Source organism: Euwallacea similis, chromosome 35 (genome assembly GCF_039881205.1).
Source record: "Euwallacea similis isolate ESF13 chromosome 35, ESF131.1, whole genome shotgun sequence".
NCBI lineage: Eukaryota > Metazoa > Arthropoda > Insecta > Coleoptera > Curculionidae > Euwallacea > Euwallacea similis.
Window position 1 is genome coordinate 1110839 of NC_089643.1, and position 24625 is coordinate 1135463.

Here is a 24625-nt window from a genome sequence, read left to right on the forward strand (position 1 = left end):
ATTTTTCCACTACTGTATCTCTAGTAAATTGAAACCCTAAAAAGGAATTAATTAGAGAATTTGCAACTTACAGCAGCCGAAATTAGAGCACATTTACTAACGACAAGAGGAATGGACAAAAAGAAGAGGAAATGAAGAAGCGGCACGCTACTAATGCCAAACAACAACAACAAGAAAAGGCAAATAAAATTAATGTAAATCGACCGTTAAGTCCTAACTCCCCTTAATAACAATCACGTCACAAAGACTCCCGGTGCTTTGAGGACATGCTTTTTAGGCACCCTTATGAACCAATTACCGTTACTAATTTGAAATTTCCTCGGGGCAATGGGACAATTAACGTTGATACCAAGAGTGCAACAGTTAAACCATCAGGCGTTCAGATTAAACTAAAGTAATGCTCTTCTAAGCTTCCAACCTTCAGAAAACCCTCACAAACTACTGAAACAAAAAGAGGTTCCTCAGTACCTCTCCTAAAAGAAATATGCGGCCCTCTAGGGATAATTAAAAGAGGTTTATGTAGGGTTATGAAGCGCATTAAGATTATTCATTTGAGATGTTTTCTATAGCAGTAGCCCCACGCGCCTCCAAGATATCGGTATCCAAAGTTTGAAAAGTGGCAAAAAATGGGTCCCCCCTTATAACATTTTTCGGAAAAAAATCAAAATTTTTCGATATACTGTTTATGGGTTTAATAGATTGATATAGGTATCACATCGATCCTAAATACTTCAGATAAAGCCTTAAAACCATAAGAAAGTTTCTTAGGTACCTTCACTTTACAGAACCTTCAAAGTCGGAGAAAATTCGGAGAAAATGACTACTAAAGTAATCCCGTACCTCAGAAAATCAAAGGCATGCAAAAGTTAACAGCCCTATAAGGAACAAGAAGGCTTTTACTTTAAAATGATAATTTCCATCAGTAGGGCTTACTGAGCCACAGCAGGCGCTCATGGAACGCGGTTCAATTGGAAAGTATAGTGCAAACTTTAGGTATTTCTCCACATCCAAACGCCATTAAAATTATTGAAATTTAAATAATATAGAGGTGGATATATAGGAGTAAAGACATCAAGAATATCCTTAGTAGGAATTACCAGTGCTGGTTAAGCTACTAAAGAATAAAAGCGTCCTTCAGACCGTAAATAAGACCTTGAAGGAACACCAGATGGGTATTCGCTACTTTATTGCAACGTTTGAGCGAAGAATTCTACGAGATCTTGTAGCTGTGAAAATTAAAAAATTTCCCGGTATAATTCGGAAACGGTAAATTTTAGATATAAAACACTTTACATAAACTGGCCTTAAAATTTAATAAAAAATCAAAAAATTACAAAAAAATTAGGAGGTTCTGTTTAAAATAACGAAATTTCCGGTATAACCGGAACTGCCACCATTTTGAAAACATTTTATTATGGTCCAAAATGGTGGATTCTGGTCTGAAACCAAATTTCATTGAGTTGCAATAGTGGGAAGTCACAAATTTTCCAACGAACAAGTTGCGCGGCTAACCCTGTATTTTCTACGTTGTCGCCTTAGTCTACCTAATGTGTTATACAACTCTGTTCCATTCATAGAACTCGAAATTCAAAAAGACCAACTCTTGATTTGGCAAAGAATAACAAATCCCTATATTTGACTGTTTTGACAGAGAATTTCGTACTTTTCCGCTTAGGTTGGTATTAGTACTGGTAACTAGCATTGTCAAAAATGGTGAAATGGTCGTGTCTCGTGTCGCGTGTAAAATTTTATAAATGAAAATACACTTATTTCTAAATAAAAAGGGAATTCCTGTTCGTATTATTTCATTTCGAAGACGTTAGAAATATCTGTTCCTAGTATTTTGATATCGGTTAGTGTTCTAGTTACCAAATAAAACCTGAAGTTGTTTACGTTTTGTGCCTGAAAAAATGGCCTCTATTTCGGAAACATTAGGCCCGCGTCGAATTTTTGTTTAGTTGGAAAAAGACTTTGTAAACTTAAATTTAGAGTAATTGTCGTTAATTTGTAAATCGCGTTTTCCGGGAAAGATGATGGAATTTTCACAACCACCGCCGAGCATAAATTTGGCGGTTCCGCCTCCGAATATGGCAGCTCCACCACCGAATGTAGTTGCACCCATGCAACATATGGGTAAGTGCATGATTTTTAAAAATTTTATACTTTATTGAACTCTATCCTTATTGTATTCATAAAATTAACTGTAGATCTTATATGAGTTTTGAATTTTATGTACTCGAATCCATTCCTGATAGGGAGTCTGATAGGTACCTATTCTACATTAAAACAGAGTCCCAAAATCTCTAAAAAATATTATGCTGCTCATAACAAGTTTAATGACAAATCCAAAATATGTTGCTGCTATTGCTATGCTATTGTTGTGATGTGGCTTAACCTGGGATTATAACATTTACATAAGTCAACAACACAATCAGTATATTTATATGGATAGTTCCAACCTGGATTAAGTTCATACCAATTGAAAAAATCAGATTAACATATTCAATTTTAAAAAGTCACTTACAATTCAAATTGCATTTTCAGCTACCCAAAAAAATTTCTTTCAAATAAGTTTAAAGAGCTTTCGGCTGATTGAAAATTTTGGTAGTTATATGATGGGGTTAGATTTGAATCATAAATTTGACACTTTTAACAGCACTTAACAATGATATTAGTATGATAGTCACAGATCATTTCTGGAGGGATAGCAAATTGAACGTTTATATTATTATCGTCAAGTGATGATACTGATGATAGCATATAGAGTAAGAGATAAGTATCGACTATGACATCTCACTGGAAATCCTTTTGATTAAATAAATCAGCAGAGATAAACTTTTTCAACCTCATCATTAATAGGTATTCTTGAGGATATTTGGTAGGCTATAACGTCCATTTTAAAGTAAAAACTAAATAGAAGTTTTTCTGTTTCCTTAGTTCTAGTATGGAATTTATAAAATGTCATTGTCACATAAAGAGTGAAATGTTACCTAGATTGTGAAGAAATCAAAGTATTTATCAAATTAGTTCTCAATTTTTTTTAGATTGGCCTGAAATTTTCAATCACTTTGACTTCGTAATCTTAAACTCACTTGAACTTCATCTGGATTGAAACAATGAACATAACATACTGAATGAGGTACAGTGTGACTTTATGGAATACTTACTTTGCTTATAATTTACAATACACTTTTTAAGCTGTTGCTGTGGTTTATTAATAGACAACAAATTTCTCATTGTCATTTGGCACCATAATATAAAATTTTTTACAACTTGCCTTGTACACCATAAATTACTATGTTGATAACCTCAAGTTTTCCCTTCACTAATTGTTCTTTTGAGAGTTTCTTTGACCTTTTTGAGCTGTTCTCTTAAGTATTTGTGAATATATTTTCTATCTGTTACTCGTCATAACCATACTCATAAGTGTTCACAAACCATACTTTCTTGGTACCATTTAGTTACAGAAACATATGAATGAAATAATTTCTGCTATTGTCCTAGAGGGTACTATCAAAAGAACTTTTTTATTTATTATAGGTCTTATACTGCCAACTGCCATTGTTAGCTATAAAGACAAATCCATAAATGTTGATTTTAAGATATATATTTTTTTACTTTGTAAATAAGTAATATGTATGTATCTAGTGGAGAAATAGTATTCTGTTAGGTATTTTACTGTATTTGTTACATCCACAAAACAATCCATATATGTTTAATCTGTATAGCTCATGATCAGCCCATTATGGTTTTTAAGCTTTTCTTTGAATTCAGAAAAGTTGTCTTCATAATTTTGCATCAAAATTTTGTGAATTTTTGAAAATTTTGTTAGTTTTAAGTTGTCAATTCCTGAAAATTTGATAAGTTTTTTGTAATTTTGTGGATTTTGAAATTTTTGTAAATTATTGAAAATGTATATTCTTATATATTTTATTAAATTTTAAAATTTAATTAATTATTAAATATTTTGTTGGTTTTTGAAATTTTTGTGAAAATTTAACATTTTCTAATAATATTTAAAATTTTTGAAAATTGGATTTAAAGACAAGTAGTAAAAAACTAAAATCTGGGAAGTGGGGTCACTGGAGAGGAAATGTTAGATGGTGAAAGAGTAGTGTAGTGCAAATAAGTAAGGAATAAATAACATGGAGCTGGCAGATTGAATGTACTTTTGATGTCCCCAAGGTCTCGGAGATCTGGATTGACAGCAAACTGAGGTTTGATAGTCACATTGACACTTTGACTATGCTTTGAGAGTCATCAGCAGTGATCTGGAAGGGGCCAGTAGTGTAAAAACTTCTACTTTACTTTGATGGAGTCATAATATTTTGCTTTGATACACTATTAGGGATTTGCTTCAGGGTAATATACTGAAAGCAGCTATTTTATACTTATTTGTTTCATAAAAGAAAATAGTGAAATATTGATATTTTCCTAGAGATAAGGGAGTCGTGTATGTTATTCAGGGTTCCTTACTATTAGCACCTCTTCTTATCAGCTTTATATAGTAGGGACAAGCGACTATACTATAGGCTTTGCTTAGATTTTCTAAGCTTCTGATTTTGTTTGTAATTGTTATTTACTTTATTTGTCCATATATATCTTTTCAATGTGATGTAATATTAAGTTAATCTTATCAATGAATTTCATTTCCTACAATAAAACTTAGATTTAAACACATTTTTTTCAAATTCAAATCAAATTTACTTGATAACACAATAATGGTGTATTCTTCAATTTCCAAAAAGAGTAAGTATGATGTAGAAAATACATGACCATTGTCATTGCATCTCACTTGACATACATTTGACCGCATTGCTTAACAGAGATGGAAATCTGTAACGTCAGGATCAATAGATGTTTAATAGATTATACCTACCAATTTTGTGTGACAAGAATCATTTATCTGAATCGTAACTAATGAATTTAAAAACAAGTCATTTTCGGGCACTATTTTCTTCTGAAATACCTTTTATAAGGTATTAATGCAAATTGTCTGTTTTTTCATAATAAATTTAATGATAAATTTTCATTAGCTTTCCTCAAGTTACAAGATTATGTATCCCATGTTTAGTTGTGTCAGTATGCACTTTTTTTTGTTTGAAAAATTCTTTTAATTAAATGTCTCCACTTTCTGGTATATCTATTTTTTCACAAAATTCTCCCTAACGAAAAAATAGCAAATTTTTAATTATTTCAAAAATTGACGTTTATATGGTAACTATTTAAAGACAGAGAGCTCAGAAGATGCTCTCTTGACTCAATAGAAAATAAACTATTTAAACATTTTTTCTTTCTTGGCTAACACTTTGTATTTCTATTTCAATGAAACTTGGTACCGTACTGTGACATCTATTTAGGAAGTTTCCTCAAATTGAAGTTGGCTAATATTTTATTCATCTTCCAATTATATCAAATTCGTTCTACAGGGACTACAGGTCTTTCTCCTTTGTTTGCTATGCTTTCTGACAGCTCATATTGCTTCAAAAGAATTATGGTTGAATGAAAACTTACGCCAATATGTTTCAGTAGATTTTAATATTTTGTTTTAATTTTTATATCTATAGTTAAATTACATTAACCTATTCAGACGCTTTTCTGATGGATAGTTGTACTTTAAATTTTAACTCAAATTTCCTCACAAAGTCCACAATCAGTACAAATTTAAAATTAAAAGAGAATGTAAGTGGAGAAGATATTTCAATTAATTTCAGGCTATCACGTTTCTGAAACAACATTGTTTCTTATTGTTACCTATAATCTATTAAAAGCCTGTTAGTGTTTCGTCACTTTCAACCTACATCTAAGAGTTAAAGTTTGTGTACTTCTAGGGGAGTCCAGTGATAACATGCCACTTGTTTTTCTGTATCTTTAACCATAAACTATTTTGGATTCATTTAACACTACATTTCTTTTGCAGGCTACAATCACAACCGTCCTCCATTCAAACCATTCATGAAGCCATTGCCTGGACCGCTAGGAAACATGACACTGGAAGACTTCGATGGAAAACGTCTTAGAAAGTCAGTAATGCGTAAAACTGTCGACTATAACGCTTCTGTAATTAAAGAACTTGAAGTAAGTTATTTACGTTTGCTTCAATTATTATTGTCTCCCATATTTTTGATTTTCTTTTTAACATTTGTGTGCTTTCATTTCAGACTCGCATTTGGCAAAGGGACTACAGAGACCGCCGCGCCCTGCAGCCGGACGCGATGTATTACCCGGATCTCATGCCCCCTCCCTCATATCCGGATAATCCTATAAATTGTGTTACAACTAGATTTGTTAAAACTGCCACGAATAAAATGCGGTGCCCCATATTTTGCATGGCATGGACGCCGGAAGGGCGGCGATTAGTAACTGGGGCTAGTTCCGGCGAGTTTACCCTCTGGAACGGGTTGACTTTTAATTTTGAGACAATTTTGCAAGTAAGTATTATGAATGCGTATTAAAATTAAAGTAAAACTTGAAGAAAGGGTGAGAGCAAAGTGAGTTTTAGTGTCGTAAAAATCAAGTTACTTGAAGTTAAGCAGGTTTTCGGTTTCTTTAAGATCACTGTACAGTTGAAATTTTCTTAAGAAATGCACTAATTTTTTATATATTTATATATATTTGCGATTAATTTTTTTGCATTTGGAACTCCGGGTGTATATTTTATTGCAGCTACCCACAATTTTTGTGATTTTCACAATAATATTCAGAGCTACGCCATTACGTCAAGTTTTTAATGCCATCACTCATCAATGTCTTTTCGTTGTTTATTATGTTTATTACTTTCGCTAGAAACTAGCTTTAAAAAAAATACAGCATACAAAACCATAAATTCAAAATTTCACGAGACTGTGATTGCAATATGAGTAATGTTACGATCTGTAAAACTTTATGTGAATGGTTTGTGTAAGGAATTGGCTGAAAATAAAACACCAAGTCGGTATTTAAAACTGTGGACATTTCACTGTATATTGTGGCATCCTCAGAACGCTTAAAAATAATAGGCAAGCCTTAACAAAAATGGGTATTATGCATCCAAAGATAATAAAAGAGGTAACGCATTCTGCTTTCAATTTGATTGTCTATTACTTTTCCACTTTCATTCTATCCATAACAGTAATTAAACAAAATGAGTGGAACAATTATTTTTCTTGAATTGAGACTCTATTTTGTGTTCGGCAGCTTGACGATAGATTTTCGGTTATAATTTTACGCAGGATGCCTTCGAAATGGCTTAATAATTCATCAATTCCATTTGCGAAAAGGACGTGTTTTTCATATAAGATTGTTTTATTTCATGTGTTGTGTAAATTATATTTAACAATCGAGAACGATATGCCTTTAATTTTTTTAAAATTTTTTAACAAACATTTTCGTATTTATTAGAAGCCGAATTGTTTATTGATCCGAAAACGTAGAAAATTGAGTTATTAAGGTAAAAATTCACATGACATGACTGAAAACAACTCTTTGAGGGTTAATAGTATGCCAATCGCATCTGTGAAATTTCTTACCTTCAATTCCAGTCTAGATCACACGGCGCCTGAGAGATAAATTGAAATAACTTATTTTTCTATACGAAGACCACGTTTTTATTGACTCAAAAGACTCTTTTCGTAACCAAAATTTACATAGTATTAATCCTCCTGTAAGACATACTGAGTAAAATCACAATCGAAAAGCTGTAGTTGTCTACCAGATTATAAAAGAAATGAACAGTTGCGAAATGTAAAATCAAACATGGAATTTCTTGCTGCAAGAAAAGTTGTAGGTTGGTTAATTAGGAAAAATTGCGTTGTGAAGTTCTTTTACTGTTACAAAAGATTTGGAAAAATATGAAAATTGCCAAATCTTTAATATTGTCTTTCATAAACAGTTTAAGTTTTAAACACGCCGTTTTACACATAATACATTTTTTTTGCAAATACGGACATGCAAATTTATATCATAAACAAATTCTAGGCATATTTTTACAGTTTCCCAAATAGATCGAAAGCCCTCGTAATTGTATTAGTATTGTAAGGGTAAAAATAGTTGGTAGCTTAATATAGCAAACATGTCTCCTTCATGAAACATGAAGTACCAACAACAATTATAATTAAATATGGCCAAGGTAGTACAAGACAAGCGTTTTTACTAGCGTCAGTGTGTGATATCGACTTCAGCACCCCGAAGACGGGTTTCGGTCTTTTAAATACTAATCAGTTCAGTTCACTTCCTATCAATCACACATTGACTGTAGAACGGCTTGATTACTATAATCTCGGTTTCGTAATTTATAGTCGTCGTTGATACTTCATTGTAGGTGTTTCCTACGTGAACTCCACCAAATTGCTTTTTACCACGTTTGACAGATTCGTTAATTAAGCAACTATAATTTTGTACAATTACCAGTATGTACCAAATGAAATGAAAAAAAGAGAGTCTTTGTGAAAAAATGAGTGAATCAGAGGAGAGCACGTGGTACGATAGTACCTTTATTACGTGTGCCTACATCTAGATTACTTTGTTGAACACGTTCCATCTCGTCGACTTGATGAAGCCGACGAATCTATTGGTATATAAATTCTTGATCTTTATGGACAATAGGATTGATTGTTCCAAGTATTACATTCTGGTACACATGTGTAAGATGGACGTTCTGCAGTAGATGTCCAAATGTCTCATCGTCTTCAAGGCATTTCTTGCACCCGGGCCACGCGGCAATGTTCACCAGATGTTTATGTTGCTGGAAGTGACAGTGGCCACTGAATAATCCGACTACCATCTTCACATTCTTCCTTTCAAATCGAAGAAGAAGCCTCACATTTGGTCTGGCTGAGTGTTCCCCAGCTTGCCGCATGCTATTGGCAATTGTCCAGCGGCACAGGAACATCCGCTCAATCGTCAATCTCACAGATAGGAACACAACTCTTCTGAAGATCCCCACGATGAGTTCAGGCCGATAAGTCACTGATTCAAAGATCGGTCTGACCAAACGATCTGGTTCCCCATTACCCGGAAACCCCTTGTCGTGCTTCGAAACCCAATAGAGACAAATTTTATTGTTTTCCTTAGAGTGTTTCCTGTCTATACCGTACTACGCTCTAATACCACAACCCTCCTACTATTGGGGCGTGTATTGATTTTGTCTTTTCTTGGCGGATCAAATAATAGTTCAAGCCTGCATGCGAGAATGGCGAACACATCAGTCTGGAGCATGGCGGCGTTGGTCCGCAGAGCAAAGTGTCTCCATTTTGCAAGTTCCAACCGTAAAGGGTATAAGTGACAGAAACGTCGCTTTCCCATATATCACATGCCATATGCCACGTGCAATCTTGGAAGTTTTCAGAGATATTTGAATTATTTCCTGTTTGGCAATTTAAATTTCTCTTAAATTTTGTAATTTTTTTTGTGAATTTTTAAAATTGGTCCTTATCCGCCTTATTAACTCCGAATCGTGAAGAATCTACTATAGATGCTTAAAAACGTGAAAAATGTTGTTATTATTTCAATAATACATCTTGGAAAATACTTTAGTTTTGGCTCTAGTCTAATGCGACTTTTTGCGCCACCATATTTATTCTAGAATAACTTGACAATATGACACTACCGGGTCTTTTCCACGGTCACTTAACACCAACAACTTCTGCATTTTTCCCCATTTTTTAAAAGCATGAGAAGCGTTTTCAATTTAATTGGAAATCAGGCTAGCCGCATTTAATTTAAAATAATGATCACAAGTAAAACTCTGTTCTGAACAAGCAGAGCCAGCCTTGAAGTTGGTCTAAAACACAATTCTTGTTTATAGCGTTTTCGATTAAAAATTGTGCCAGTTTTGGTCCACATACAAAGTTGACAAATTCTTAAATGTCATATTAAAGCTGTTTTAAAGCGAAGGAGGGTATCTTAAAACTAGTTGAGCTTGACAAACGCAAACACACCAAAGTGTTTTTATTCTTTTTTTAGTAATCTGTAGAGTTCGAAATTATATAAAAACTAAAAATAATTCCTATGGTTTCCATGTTATTGTCTTGGCGGCGAATAATCACGCTTAACTCAACTTTTTTTTATAAAACTGAGTTTTGAATTAACTTCAAGAGCAACTCTTAGATATGTAACACCCAGGTGGATTCATATATGACTGGTCTCGGTTCTTGTTAAGTCAAAAACTCTTTATTCACATAACAAATTTTTGATTAAGTGCGGTTTAAGCGATCAAGACAACGATCTACAAGAACTGGATGTACCATCGATTTTTATAGTGTTGCAGACCCTTTTTCGCAAATGGAATGCCAATCTATGACGGTGAAATTGGGAGAAGTGGCATCATCATACCCTTTATGTATTAAATGCATCGTTTGCGCTGGCGCATAATTCACATATGATGACAAAATGACGTTCTGGGAACATTAATGCATGACGGCCTTCCAGTCAACAAATTGCTTCACTTTTAGGAAATGTCGGCAATTGTTTGCAGCACTCAATTGTTTTAGATCATTAATTCAAAATAATTTAACGTTAGTTGTAAACGTCAAAAACGGATTTTTTTGGAAAATATTTTTTTGAATATCGATTGAATAGCCTTTCATTATGCAAAATGAAATGAGCGAGAGGTCATCGAAAAATAAGTCCAGTCTAAGTATAAAAAATTAAATTATTTTAATAAATGATAATTGAACTACCTTTTAACACAATAGAATTTTTACCCTAGGAGGCTTGATAATAATATTTAAAAACATATAGATTAGTTCGGGCACACCTAAAAATAAATACTATTTGCTGCAATAAGCTATGGCCTAAAGATGCCATTTCTTAAATAGATGATATTACAATTTAAACACCCTGTATTTCAAGAATTACGCATTTATAGATATCAGTTTATTAATCAATCAAGACTTATTTTTCAACGATCTATCACAATTTGATTTTGATACCATTAAAAAACGCCTGTGTGTGACTATATACTTCTACCTTTTTGTCAATCGATTATTTCGATACATACAATGTCCTTCTATAGAAAATTCATTATTTTTACATTAATTTCAAACTCTACAATTTAGTGAAACAAAGTAAAAATTTTTTGGTGGGTTTGTATTTGTTAAACACAATTAATGTTTAAAAACCCTCCTTTCATTTAAAATTCGAGAATGACTACACGTGATCACTTAGAACCGCTCATAACCGTAATTAAAAATGTGTCAACTTTTTTGTCAATTGTCTGTTAACCAAAATCGTAAATGCTTTAGGTGTCATCAAATATACCTGCATCACGATAAAATACAGGGTGGTCGATAAAAAAAATCACCAGTTGGTAATAATCAATTTTTTATTTTGAAGCAGGAAAGAACAAATTCCGGATCGTGAGAAATGGTTAGAAATATCGAAGAGTTGCAAACGGGATGCTACAGATATTTCTAACTTTCTGATCTAATTGTTTCTAATAATCGATCGTTTTCTATCAAAAGGTCAATGTCAACTTGATGACGGTTTTTATATCCGATAAAGCTGCTAATAATGATAGATAAATAATAAATAGTGACAGTGGCCATATTTGACGTATGAATGAGGTTAGAAACGCAGCTGATGTCAAATTTTTATAGACATATTAAATTCAAGATGTGTTAGACTACTTACTTGAGACACATTGGTCGCATTCGCCAAATATTATATTATTAAATTTCAGCAAACGCGCCCATATACATAATTTGCGATGTTGACTTGTTTTATTAAAGTATGAATGCTCACAGTTCAGGAAAAATATTTCAAATTCCGGTAATATAAGATTTTTCCGAACTCTTATTGAAATAAACGCCCTAGCGGTGCTCCAAATATATCGTAAAACCTTAGACTCGGGTGTATTGTAGTAACAATTGTAAATGTTTTTTTAGGCCCACGACAGTCCCGTAAGAACGATGGTGTGGAGTCACAATGACAGTTGGATGGTGACAGGCGACCATGCGGGTTTCGTCAAATATTGGCAGTCAAACATGAACAACGTCAAAGTCTTCCAGGCGCACAAAGAGGCCCTCCGCGGCATAAGGTATCTACAACTTCTCTTCATTTTAGTCGTTCTTGTAAACCGTTTTGTTGAAATAAAATCTGCCTCCCCTCCCCCTCATTTTACGATAAGCCAACCATAAAATAAAGAGAAAGAAATGCGTAGATTTAAAACGTTCTGTGATATTTAACTGTGATTTGTATCGTGATGTAATTTCCTTTATTTTGGAATAAATTCGTTTTGAGCTCAAATTCAAGAGTCGGGTCCTTGGGTCTTTTTGCTATGTACGGCTTTAGCATCGGGCTTGAAGATTCAAGGATTTGCATTGTTATTTCAGTACCTCCCGCGGCCTTAAAGTTAAAGAAATAGTAATTTGTTTGATTCGTTTATACGTCTAATTTGAACGTCTGATTCGGAAATATTTCATAAAATAAATTTGGTTACTTTTTTAAAATGAAAACGAAAATGATAATATTAAAGACCTCCGGTTCCTGGTCCCAATCCTTTACATAATACGACAGTTCACACATAGGCAGAATCTAACAAATGATGGTAAAATAACCAGTTTTCGAATATAAATGCTTACTACTTTTAAGCTTGCATTGTATAAAAACATTATTGAATAAAAATATGAAAAATTATTAAAACTATAAATATATCGCCTTGCGAGGCTTCACCGTCAGGGTTTTAAAATCGGAGAAATGGTTCTCGAATTATTTTATTGTTGCAATGAGGAAATCAACTGTCAAAGCAACGAATACCACATTGAAGATGGTGACTCCTATGGAAAGGAACTATAAAAGGAGTAGCTGGAGCTTGAGGAACGAATAAAATAAAATAAATTATTTACCCTCAAAGGAAGTTTTATTTAAACGTTTGTTTTAATATGCAAGAAAAACCTTTTCTTTTTACTAAAAAGTGATCGAGAGAATCGTGTTATCTTATGTTAGAAATAAAGCTCCATTATCTTCCATCCACACCTATAGCCTCCACTACTATCTTCAAGAAATTTCATGCAATAATTGCCAAGGGGAATTGCTTCATTTTTGAATGTACCGGAGGTAGTACAGATGTTGATTTCGATGTTTTATTCGGGTTTTTTGATTAATTAATAAATTTATTCGAGATTTTCAGTCCTGGCGGTCTACGATCTTGAGATTCGATTCTAATGATCACGCATTCACATGATATCAAAAGGAGAAATTTTGGAAAATATTCAATAAAAATAAAATGAAGACCATGTCATTTTTTACTTCAATCAGATGCGGATTCGTTCGATTCGCACCTCAAGGGTCTAGGGCCAGTTCATTAAAGGTATTTCTAATTATCAGTCGATCTCCAGAATATCTTCAATTTTAGTGAATAATGACAAAAAAGAAGTGCAATTAGTTTTTCACATATATTTATCATTTATGTTACTCAAACTCTTCAATATTACGTTTGCAGTTTTTACTTTATTTTTAGGTGCTACCCTTTCGGAAGGTCAATTGAAAGAACAAAATCATTATTGTAACGGTCAAGGGTCAAATAATTGAAGTGCCGCCAAGTTTAGCAATAATGAAGTTATTGTTAAGTTTCAAGTAAAGAGGTGGTTTATCTGTGATCTATTTCCAAGCAAAATGTGCTCTTGATAAAGCTACCAGCAATTCAATAATTTGACTCTAAGTAATTCTTTAATGATCACCCGTTATTGTCCATTTGTTATGTTGCAGTTGAAAGCATTCATTTTTCTGTCAATTAACACAGTATAGTCATATATTTACGCTGATTATCACTCCTACACGGTGATTCCAAGATAATATCTAGCAGAGAGTCTAAGTACGTCAATAAAGTACTGCTTCGAACTATATAATTTCCACTATTTCGGCAGATACCCTGAAAAATAAACGAATGTACCCTTTTTACTAAATAATTCATAAACTGATTATCGTAGATATAGAAAATTATACAAGATGTTTAAAAAAGTTAGTACAAAACTTAAGGAGGTGAAAATAGAGTCAAAAAATAGTAAAAAAGTTCCTATAAATATTAGTACGACAGAGCACCGTTATTGAAATATGGCCCTCCAAAGGGGTCCTATCACTGGGATATTTTTTAATATAACTTTTTCTGATTAAGATAATGGCTTGAAAACTGTAGGTAATAATCATATCATAAGGGTCTTTAACTATCAAAAGTTTAATCAAAATTGATAAAGGTATATATAAATAAAGGTAGTTTTTTAACTATCCCTAACAGAAATGTGTCGATTTTTTAATTCCTTTTAATTATCAAGCAAATAATATTTTTTTAGAATTATACTTTTTTGAAGGAAACATGTCTCTACTTTTTTTTGAAATTCTCCATAGTTTAGTCAGAAATAATAATTTTTTAATATAATATGGCTTACGACAGTAACATTTTTTAACATTTTCACAAAGTAGGCTTTTTTTATGGCGACAGTTTTATTGTAATGATGGTTACTTTCGCGTGCTATCATTTAAATTCTTACGTTTCTCAGTTTATTATGATAATTTGCAACTTTGTAGGGACGACCGTAGGCCTCTTTTAGCGTGCAGACTATTTCCATTACAGAAAGCAACAATCACTACAATGAAATTATTACTATGAAAGATGCCTACTATGTGAAAATATTAAAAAATGTTACTGTTCTGAATTTATTTAAAAAATTATTCTTTCTGACTAAATTATGCAGTATTCGAAAAAAAAGTAGAGAAATGTTTCCTTCAAAAGTCTAATTCATTAAAAAATTATACCATTTGCTTGATAATTCAAAAGAATTTAAAAAAATCAAAAATTTCTATTAAGAGTAGTTAGAAAACTACTCTGAGTTATAGTTGATTTTTAGGGAATTTATGATAAAGACCCCTATGGTATGATTATTGCCTGCATCTTCATTCCATCATCTTAATTAAAAAGAAAGTTATTTTAAAAAGTATTCAAATGATAGGACCCTTTTAGAGATCCAAATCTCAGAAAGTGTGCTCCGTCGAACCAATGTTTATAAGAACTTTTTTTACTATTTTTGCTCTACTTTCACCTCCTTAAGTTTTGTACTAACTTTTTCAAACACCCTGTATATAGAAGAAAATTATCTTAGAAGGCGAAACCGACGCAGAGCAGGGATGTAGTGGACTTCAAAATATGACGATTTGTTGAATTTTTTCCTATGTTTAATAGTTGAGGAGATATTGATCTCCAAAGTAGGCTTGTGAATAAAAATAAATAAATAAATAAAACTGCGCTGATGTAATACTATATTTAGGATATCTGTTGCTTGCACGACTTTGGCAAATTACAAATAGCTTAGCAGTCAAAAGCCGCATTTTTTTTGACTAGTAATCCATTTAAATTTGACTTTGTTCTATTCTACAAAACTCTAATCTGATTAAAAATGATAAAGTTTTCGACACATTTTGAAGGAGAGTCAAAGTTTCAGAATTAAATTTATTACTTTACAGATAAAAAAATCCTCACCCTTTTAGACCTTACCTCTAATTTAACCCTTATTGTACATCTATCGATTTCACATTTTTAGCAAATAAAGATGTTAAGAATAAAACATATTCCCAATTTGGTTGCGTTGTGATAACGCATTAATAGATTATGCCGTTTTTTAGAAATTTACAAGCAAACTTTGGAGGTCAATATCAAATTGTAATAACATCGTCATATTTTGAGGTCTCCTATATGCACCTGCTCTGTGTCGGCTCCGTTACCACTCACCCTGTATTTTTAAGAGAAATGAAGTCTGTGGTCAGATTTTTATATTATTCAACAAGACACAGCAGAAAATACTGTTTCGGTTCTAAATTTTATTAGCCTCACTCCACTGATAAACGGCCGGTAACTTTATGGAAAGTTCTCGCCTTTTTTTCCTTTGGGGGGCATTTCCATCTCGTTCCTTTCGTTCCCGTGTGCGAAAAAATGTACAGAGTCTCGCTTCAATAACTGTACAACGCTTAACCAAAAATAAAACGTTATAAGCAAATTTGCCTCTATCCAATGTTGCATCGTTTTACCACTACAGAATGCTAATGTCCTCAAATTAATATCGCTTTTTCGAAATAATTGCTAAATGCTTTTATCGATTTTCACTAATTTTCGAACTAAGAGTTACTACATCAATTGATGTCTTTTGACGGCATCTTTTTTTAATGTGTGAAAAGTTGATAGTCATTTAGAATTGAAACTTTTTTCATCTCTTTGCCCCGACTAAACAACAGTGATGAATTCTAAGATACCATAAATAGATTTTTTTGTAAAAAAACTATATGTCTGATAAAATTTTACCAGAGACAAAAAAGTTTCAAAATAAAATAAGATAGTAGCAGAAAAAAAAATTAAAGTCATTAATACAAGACGTAACAAAAATACAAACTTTTATTTACAAACCATACGCTATTTTTAGTACTTTCACACATTAAAAAAAGATTCCGCTTTCGTCAAAATACGTCACTTTATGTAGTAAGTTTTAGTTTCAAAATTAGTGAAAATCGATAAGCGTTTAGCATATATTTCGAAAAAAATTATATTAATTTGAAAACTTTAGCGCTCTCTAAGGCCAGAACAAAGCAACATTGAATATAGATAAATTTGCTCGAAAGGTTTTATTTTTGGTGAAGCGTTCTACGGTCATTTCAGGGACACCTTGTATATAAAATGAGCTAGAAAAAATAGGCCAACACTAGCCAAAAATAGGCCAAACTAGAGATACTAGACACCAAAATATTATGATTAAGGTTAATATGGCTTATACCAATGTCGTTGGTTTAAAAGATACAGTATATTCAAAGTTTAAATTTTATTCTAAAATTTCTCAATACTTAAGAAAATTTTGATAGTATAAATCTGAAAATTGGTAGTTTTATATTTTTTGGAATAAGAATTATAACTTTTTAGCTTATTTTGACGTTGCTCTTAGAGAGCACTAATTTCACCGTATTATTTCAGTAGTTTAAAATATGTTTTTTTTCTCTTGAACCATGCTTAAAACAAGTCGAAAATTTAAAAAAAAACGCTCAATTCTACAGAGAAAATGTACTGTTGTTTAGGTTGTCTAAATCTATCAATTTTTAAGCTATTTACATTTAAAAGGTTCGATGTATTTTGCCGTGAATCTTATTCTAAAAAAATGAAAAGACAGAGAAGTAATCAAAGCAACAATAAAAACAATAATAATTATTGCTAATAGTGATAATAACAAACTTAAAATTAAATGTTGAAGGTGTCCACCACTTACCTCAATACATTTTAAAATATATTTTATTAACTGTCTCTAAATATTAAACAAAATTTCCCTATTTTTAAATGTATCCGCGACTTCTTGTATTCTCTGTCGCAACTCCCGAAGAGAATGAAAATGAAAAAAAAAATTATAACAAAATACACTGAACCCTTTAAATACAAAAAAACTTGAAAACCGATAGATTTAGATAAGCTAAACAAGAGTACATTTTCTCTGTAAAACTGAGCATTCTTTTAAATTCGCTATTTGTTTTAAATATAGCTTAACAAATACAAAAATATGTTTTAAATTACTTAAATAATAGGATAAAACCGGAGCCCTCTAGCAGCAATCCCAAAATAAGCTTTAAATTCGTAATTTTCATACTAAAAAACATAAAACTACCAATTTTGAGAATTATACTATTAAAATTTTCTCAATTATTGAAAAATTTTAAAATAAAATTTAAACTTTGAATACGCTGTATCTCTTAAACCAGCGACGTTGATATGTCTTGTTGAGCTCAATCACAATCTTTTGGTGTCTAGTATCTCCAGTTTCGTGTTGACCCATCCTGTATTTAAGTCATATATGAACAAATGAAGAAGGTGGGAGAGACAAGAAGTGTGTTTTTTGAGAATTTTCCCGTGATGTCCCGTGCAGGTAGAGTTATACAGCAGTTTATTAGAGTTTGACTAATGCCGGTGGACAGTGGTATCGGTTATTTAAAATATTCCCTTTTAACACTCATGAAAGCTCGCCATTCTGTCAGCACTTGTCCAGATGATTCGTCGTGTGCCCATGAGACTCAAAGGATGCCGAAAGCGGATGTGACCAGTAAATGGTGGTGCTTATTTCCGTGGGTTAGGAGGCCAATCTCTCCTTATAGCATCCACATCTGAAAGGACTTCAGTGCTAAAAGAAGGAAAGGAAGAATACTAGGGGAAATTTTAGACTTCTAACGTGCTAGCGGATAGCAAACTCCAAGTACCCCGGTGACTGATTATTCAACTTATCTATTAGGCCTTGTGAATGATAGATGGGCGAATAAGCTCCCAATAAAAGTGAACTGAAGCCTGACGAAGGGACCTCAGCCTTCAAAGCGTGTTTGTCCTAACATCCGTGTGGTCGAATTCAGAAGAGCCCCCTTTTCCAAAACGGCGAGTTCTGAAGAAAAAAAACGTGCATTTTGGGACTTGCTGTAGTATTAGTAGTTAGTTCAATATTATGTTCTCTAGGTCCAGTATAACGGGTGATCATATAAAAAAATTCTTAACACACAACGAATAACAGATTAACATATCCTCTGATATTTTAACGCCTAGTTGAGGTTTTTTTAATGATTATCCTTTATCAATGCCCTACTGACTTTGCCAACAAGATAATTTCCACGAAAATGGAAAAATTAACTTTTTTCGTCGATTTTATGAAAACTATCTTGCTGGGAAAATTTCCAGGATTTTGAAATATATTGGCCCTAAGGGATAAATTTACGTTAATGTACTGTTAACTTTTGCAACAACGCTTCTGTGGAAACCAAAAGAACGATCAATACGTGACCTCTATCCCCATTTTCCATTAAAATTTAGCAACTTGGCAGCGCTTCACGTTTCGAGTATAAAAGTTTTATATCCACCACCTATTGCACACTGTACCTTTATGGCATAAAATATGCTGCTCAATTAGGCAATTAAGCATATTTTAAAATCGTTCTAGCTTCAACCCCTCAAGTACGACAAAGTTTAAAGCCCTCTATGATCTCATCAGTTTTATCTTATGATACCATCAATTCGCTCGATATGAAGAAACTGATAGTGCCAATACTCTATTTTGCAACTCTGAAATGCTTCAGCTGTGTTATACAAGGTGGTCTCCATTTAACGCGCCGAATTTCACCAACATATCTTTTCAACAGAAATAGTACTATTCGTCTAAATTTGTCTTCTGCGGAAGTTGTTGACAGAATGTTAAGGTCACTTGAGTTTTTAAAATTTCATGCATAGTTTTGGTAATTTTTCATATTCGCGATTATTAAAATCTCAGTAAGTTACTCTTGAAGGGATCAGACACTCTTTTACCCTCCCAACTTCTTGATGTTACTTCACTGTTTTTTTTTTGCTAAACAGAGAAATTTAATTTTCAAAAAGGAACCAGTCAGTGGTAAACCCCAAAATATCTCAAAAACTACCGGAGTTAGATGCAAAACTTTAAAATATAAGTGAAACCTTTCACTTTGTATATTGAAACCCGTATCTCCTCACACAAAGATGGGCCCACACACGTGAGATTTGACAAATTATTAGCGAACTATTTGCCAAACTATTCGTACCGTGATTATCAAATCGGGGAATCTGTGATGGCTAAGGCGGAAAGGGTGTCCGGAAACTATGTTGAAATATTTTGAGAGATGATTTTAGAGATTAAAATAATAAAAAAGTTCTTATAAATATACCCTAAAAATTGTTTTTTAAAGGGGCTAGAACCCCTTAAAAAGGAAACTCCGAAGATGGTTTTTTCGTAATATTTTCGAAACGCTTTACGCTAAATTTATAATATGCGATACACTATAATAAGTTGGAATGAGAATTTTTTTTGTGTTAATAATTGCAAATTTTAGTCAGAGGTGTCACATACAGGGGTTTCCTATGTAAATGTTGCCCTGACATTTTTGTTTGTGATATTTCTTAACTTTTTAAATCAAATTACTAAATTGCAAACATTTTTAAGTAAAAAAGTTCTATTATTTTACCTCGTTAGGATAGACCGTTTTTCAGAAATATGGATTTTCATGAACCGATGCATGATTACGTGGACATCAAAATGCATATGAATACACATAATCCTTGTAATAAATTTTTTTATTAACCAGCAATAACGAGACTAATATTATTAAGAATGTTGAAAATGGGCTCCAGCCATGCATCGATTTATAAAAACTAATTTTTCTGAAAAACGGTCTATCCTAACAAGATGAAATAAGAGAACCTTTTACTTAACAATATTTTAGATTCAGTAGTTTGATTTTAATAATTAAGAAGTGTCATAAACAAAAAAATTAGGGTAACATTTACGTAGGAGATCCCCTGTATGTGACGTCCCTGACTAAAATCTGCAATTATTAACACAGAAAAAAAATTCCATTCCAACTTATTATAATGTGCCGAATTTCATAATTTTATCGTAAACCGTTTCGAAAATATTGCGAAAAAACCATCTTCAGAGTTTCCCCTTTAAAAAGCAATTTTTGAGATATGTTTGTAAGAACTTTTTCTAGATTTTAATTTCTACAATCGCCTCCCAAAATATTTCAACGTTATTTCCGAACACCCTGTATAGAATAACGTTAGTGATTGTATGTAGTTGCTGTGAGGTGTAAATACTCAAAAATACCTTTAATTGATTCAATTAAACGTAATATTAATAATTAAACCACGGCCTTTCAGTAGAAATACAGAAATAGGTGTCACCGCAGATTATCGTGAATGTCTTGTAACTGCCTGCGAATTTATCCAGCACCGGATCAAAAATGCGAAACCCATGGCTCACTTTTCGGCCCCAAATCTACCACCACCATTAGAGGTTATAGCACATTCTCTAATATCACAATAATTGTAATTATTGCCTATTGAAATATGCCAATTTTTTACCAACCCAATTCAATTATTTTTAAATTTGATTCTCACATTAAGGGTTAAATATATTTCTTTTAATTGGCTTTAAACTTACACTGATTTGTTAATTTCTTAAATATGTTAAATTGGCTTCATAATGAATTATTACTTTTAAAATAAAATATTCTACAGGGTGACTGTAGCAGGTAAAAGTTGCTACACCTATTGGAGGTGTCGGGGAAATAATGGTAAAAGTCGTAAAGTCAAGAAATAGAGCAATGGCATTTTTTACATCCAAAAGATATGCTAGAGAACTAAAAATTCATGATTTCCTCGATTTCTATCTTAAGATTTTTGCAAATTAAGTTTTTCGTGTGTTTCAATCTTTAATATTGCGAAGGAGGAGGCCGTTGTGCCACCACCAGTCAGCTAACTCAGAACAAATATGGAAAATAAATTTGTCGCATTTTGAGCAATATCAAGCCCATAATTCAAAATTTGTCAAAAAAAAAAGAAAATAACTCGAAATATATCACAATTTACAAAAAAAAGTATACACTGTGCAGACTGAAAAAAGCATTTTTTTGTGTTTTTACTAATTTTCAATGTTTCTGGAGCACCCTGCGTAACTTTCAAATTGCAAGATATTGCCTAGATATGTCGATTTTAAAACCCAGAACAAAATAGGTAGAGGCATAGGATATTTAAAGGTTTCAAATTCAAGGGTTTTGTACCCTCTAAATGAACCCGTAATTTCTTTTACTGAACGTAAAAAAACCTTTTTTTCTCCTGAAATTTCAAGTCGAGATGTCTACTTAGTACCATTTTTGCATAGGTAGTTTGAAAATCATGAAAGTATCGGCAGCAACTCCTATCTGCGCCATTCTGTCCACCTAATACCTTAATTCCTTCATCCTCCCAATTCCTGTTGTGAAGGAATAGTATTGTGATAGAAATTATGTTATTTAGCTTTAGTCCATCTGACAACAAGTTTGTGACGTGTTCTGACGACGGAACTCTTCGAATATGGGACTTTTTCCGGTACCACGAGGAACGAGTACTCAGGGGTAAGTCAGTAAATCTAAGCTGATGAGACCAGAAGAATCGGTGTACATTTATTACCAGGCGCAAATTCTGTAAGCAGACTCGAAAATAGCTCTGCAGCTCAAAGTTTATCTACATGCTTAATTCACATCCTGTAAATTGAATATGAGTCAAATAAATTTTCAATTGCATTCATTTTAAGGCCATGGAGCAGACGTAAAATGCGTCCACTGGCACCCCCAAAAAGGTCTAATCGTCTCCGGAAGCAAAGACAACCAACAACCCATTAAACTGTGGGATCCCAAGACTGGCCAATCACTGGCAACTTTGTAAGTTTCCAAAACACCCTTTAAACTCTGATTTCATCCACTTATACACTTTAGACACGCTCATAAATCCACCGTAATGGACCTCAAATGGAATGCTAATGGCAACTGGCTGATAACCGCCTCTAGAGACCATTTGTTGAAACTGTTTGATCTCAGAAATCTCAGCCAGGAAATACAGACATTCAGAGGTCACAAGAAAGAGGCTTCAAGTGTAGCATGGCATCCTGTACATGAAGGCTTATTTGCAAGTGGTGGGTCTGATGGAGCCATTGTGTTTTGGCATGTGGGGTACGTTTTTGCCAGAAAAATATTTTTTTCCGACTTACCGAAAATTTTTCCAGTGCGGATAAAGAAATGGGAGCTATAGAGCAAGCGCACGACAGTATAGTTTGGACCTTAGCTTGGCATCCACTAGGACACATCCTCTGCTCAGGCTCCAACGACCACACCAGCAAATTCTGGACCAGAAACCGTCCTGGGGATCTTATGAGGGACAAATACAACCTCAACACTCAACCGACCGGCATTGCCGGGTTCGAAGATGCTGATGTTGGAGATGACCCTAATGCGGTCATTCCCGGGATGGGACCTGAAGATAAAGTCGAGATTACGGCCCTTATAGGGGACGAAAACACTGCGATTCCAGGGTTGGATTTGGACTCTAGTTTGCTGGTTAACGAAGATAAAGCCAAGCCTAAGAAGGTTCCCTTTAGTAAACCGATTCCGAGAAATTTCCAAGCACAATGGAATGAAACTGTGGCAGGACCTGAGAATACCCCTGGAGTGGTGCCTTTGGATAAGATTACACCTAATGCCATTATTATTTATGGAAAACTAATTCCCGTAGAACGTAAGCTCGTAATCCTAAAACATTCTCTTCTGTTATCAAACAAAAACATTATTTAGCCGGTTCTAAACTGGAAAAAGCCATTTCTGAGGGCCCAGAAGTGCTGCAGAAATTCATAGATTCCGGCGCCATCGAAGAGCTACATGATGTGATGCCGATCAGGGACCCAGATGAAGATGAATATTTGAGGGACACCAATCATGAAGAAATTGAACGGATGCACAACATGGATATGGATGATCGGTATATTGATGATAGCGATCAGATGATGGATGAGGATTTGAGAGTGATGGATCAAGATTTCAGGGTGTTTAATCCAAAAGGAGGTGAGTAGTACGGAGTATTCCGAAATTAATGTAAACAATTCTGTGTTAATAAAAAGGTGAAAACTTCACGTGAACATAGAAACAAAATCGTTTGGAGACTGAGTGTTAAAACTGATTCCTTTTGTAAATATTTTTTTTTGTACCTATTTCTCCTAGAAACTAAATCTTCTAATCGATTTTAAGTTTAGTTAGAGAAATATTTTAAAAATACATATATATTGAAATTATACCACTAATTTAGGGGCACCCTTCATACTAAGAAACATTTAACTAAGTAAATTTTTCCACCATTCAGATAATGATCTTCGAATGTTTGGAGATACCGACTTAAGAAACCGGGAAGTGTTAGACTTCCACCCGCCTCCTCAACGTGATTTCGATATGAGAAGTCCACCCCATATGAATTTTGGCCGTTCCGGAGGAGGCCGCAGTGGAAACATACGAGGATTGATGGACAGAGACAGTTTGTTCGGGAGAGATGAACCGATGGGGCGCGAAAACATGCGAGATGGACCTCGTGGTTTCAATTCCCACCTTTCTAGACCGCTGCTTGGATCTGTAGGTGGCGATGGTCCTCTTAGGAGAGGTATTTTAGACATTCCTCAACGTGGAGGGCCTTTAGGAGGCCCTAGACGACAGCCCGATAATCTACTAGATGATGACTATCCTCCCTATGATTGGTATGATGAAGACGAATTCAGAGGCAGGAACATGGATTACAGTAATGACTATGACGGTTATAATGATGAATATTACGACGAAGGTGAGTGGATCGGCAAATGGATTAGTTAACATTCTAGCTTCTTATTTTGCTTTAGAACCTCAGACTTGGCAGCGTAACAATGGATCCAACTTCAGAGGAGGTCGTAATTTTAATTCGAGGAACGAAGACAGTTGGAATGGCCCTAATCAAGATTCCCGCGGTCGTGGAAGAGGCAGAGGGATGCAGCGTAGTGGTGGACGAGGACCCAAGCAAGGAAGAGGCGGACCTCGAGGTAGAGGAGGGCGTGGCAGAGGCGGTGCGTGATTGTGATAACTGAATTTTCCCTAAAGACTATTTACCGATTGAAAAAGGTGCGGAGGTTGTTGGGTCTATGGGTAGTTTTACATCCATAACCAGAAATTGAATTACAATAAAGGGCTTTGGTATTTTGATACTATGAAGTCCCATTGATTGTCGTTTGTATAGAACATTAGTTGCCCTAATAATTGATTTTTATTAATTTAATAAAAGCATTGAATTTGAACCATTGTGTCATTGCTTTGA

At 33.6% G+C, this 24625-nt stretch overlaps 1 protein-coding gene across 1 annotated transcript; it reads left to right on the forward strand.

The window, feature by feature from the left end:
• The first annotated feature begins 1678 nt into the window (after positions 1–1678).
• On the forward strand, positions 1679–24605 carry Wdr33 (WD repeat domain 33). The gene is made up of 11 exons (XM_066404633.1): positions 1679–2133; positions 5921–6078; positions 6162–6431; positions 11865–12016; positions 21782–21879; positions 22059–22185; positions 22240–22473; positions 22527–23035; positions 23092–23358; positions 23654–24121; positions 24177–24605. The coding sequence occupies exons 1-11, from the start codon at positions 2031–2033 to the stop codon at positions 24383–24385; spliced, it is 2595 nt and encodes an 864-aa protein (XP_066260730.1). The 5' UTR covers positions 1679–2030; the 3' UTR covers positions 24386–24605.
• Positions 24606–24625: the final 20 nt, after the last annotated feature.

Excerpts from the sequence above, each read along its gene's own strand:
- Wdr33 (XM_066404633.1), top strand. The coding sequence starts at position 2,031 with ATGATGGAATTTTCACAACCACCGCCGAGCATAAATTTGGCGGTTCCG. Across the intron at positions 6,079-6,161 it reads CTGTAATTAAAGAACTTGAA|ACTCGCATTTGGCAAAGGGA; the intron begins GTAAGTTATTTA and ends CTTTCATTTCAG. Across the intron at positions 12,017-21,781 it reads GAGGCCCTCCGCGGCATAAG|CTTTAGTCCATCTGACAACA; the intron begins GTATCTACAACT and ends TATGTTATTTAG.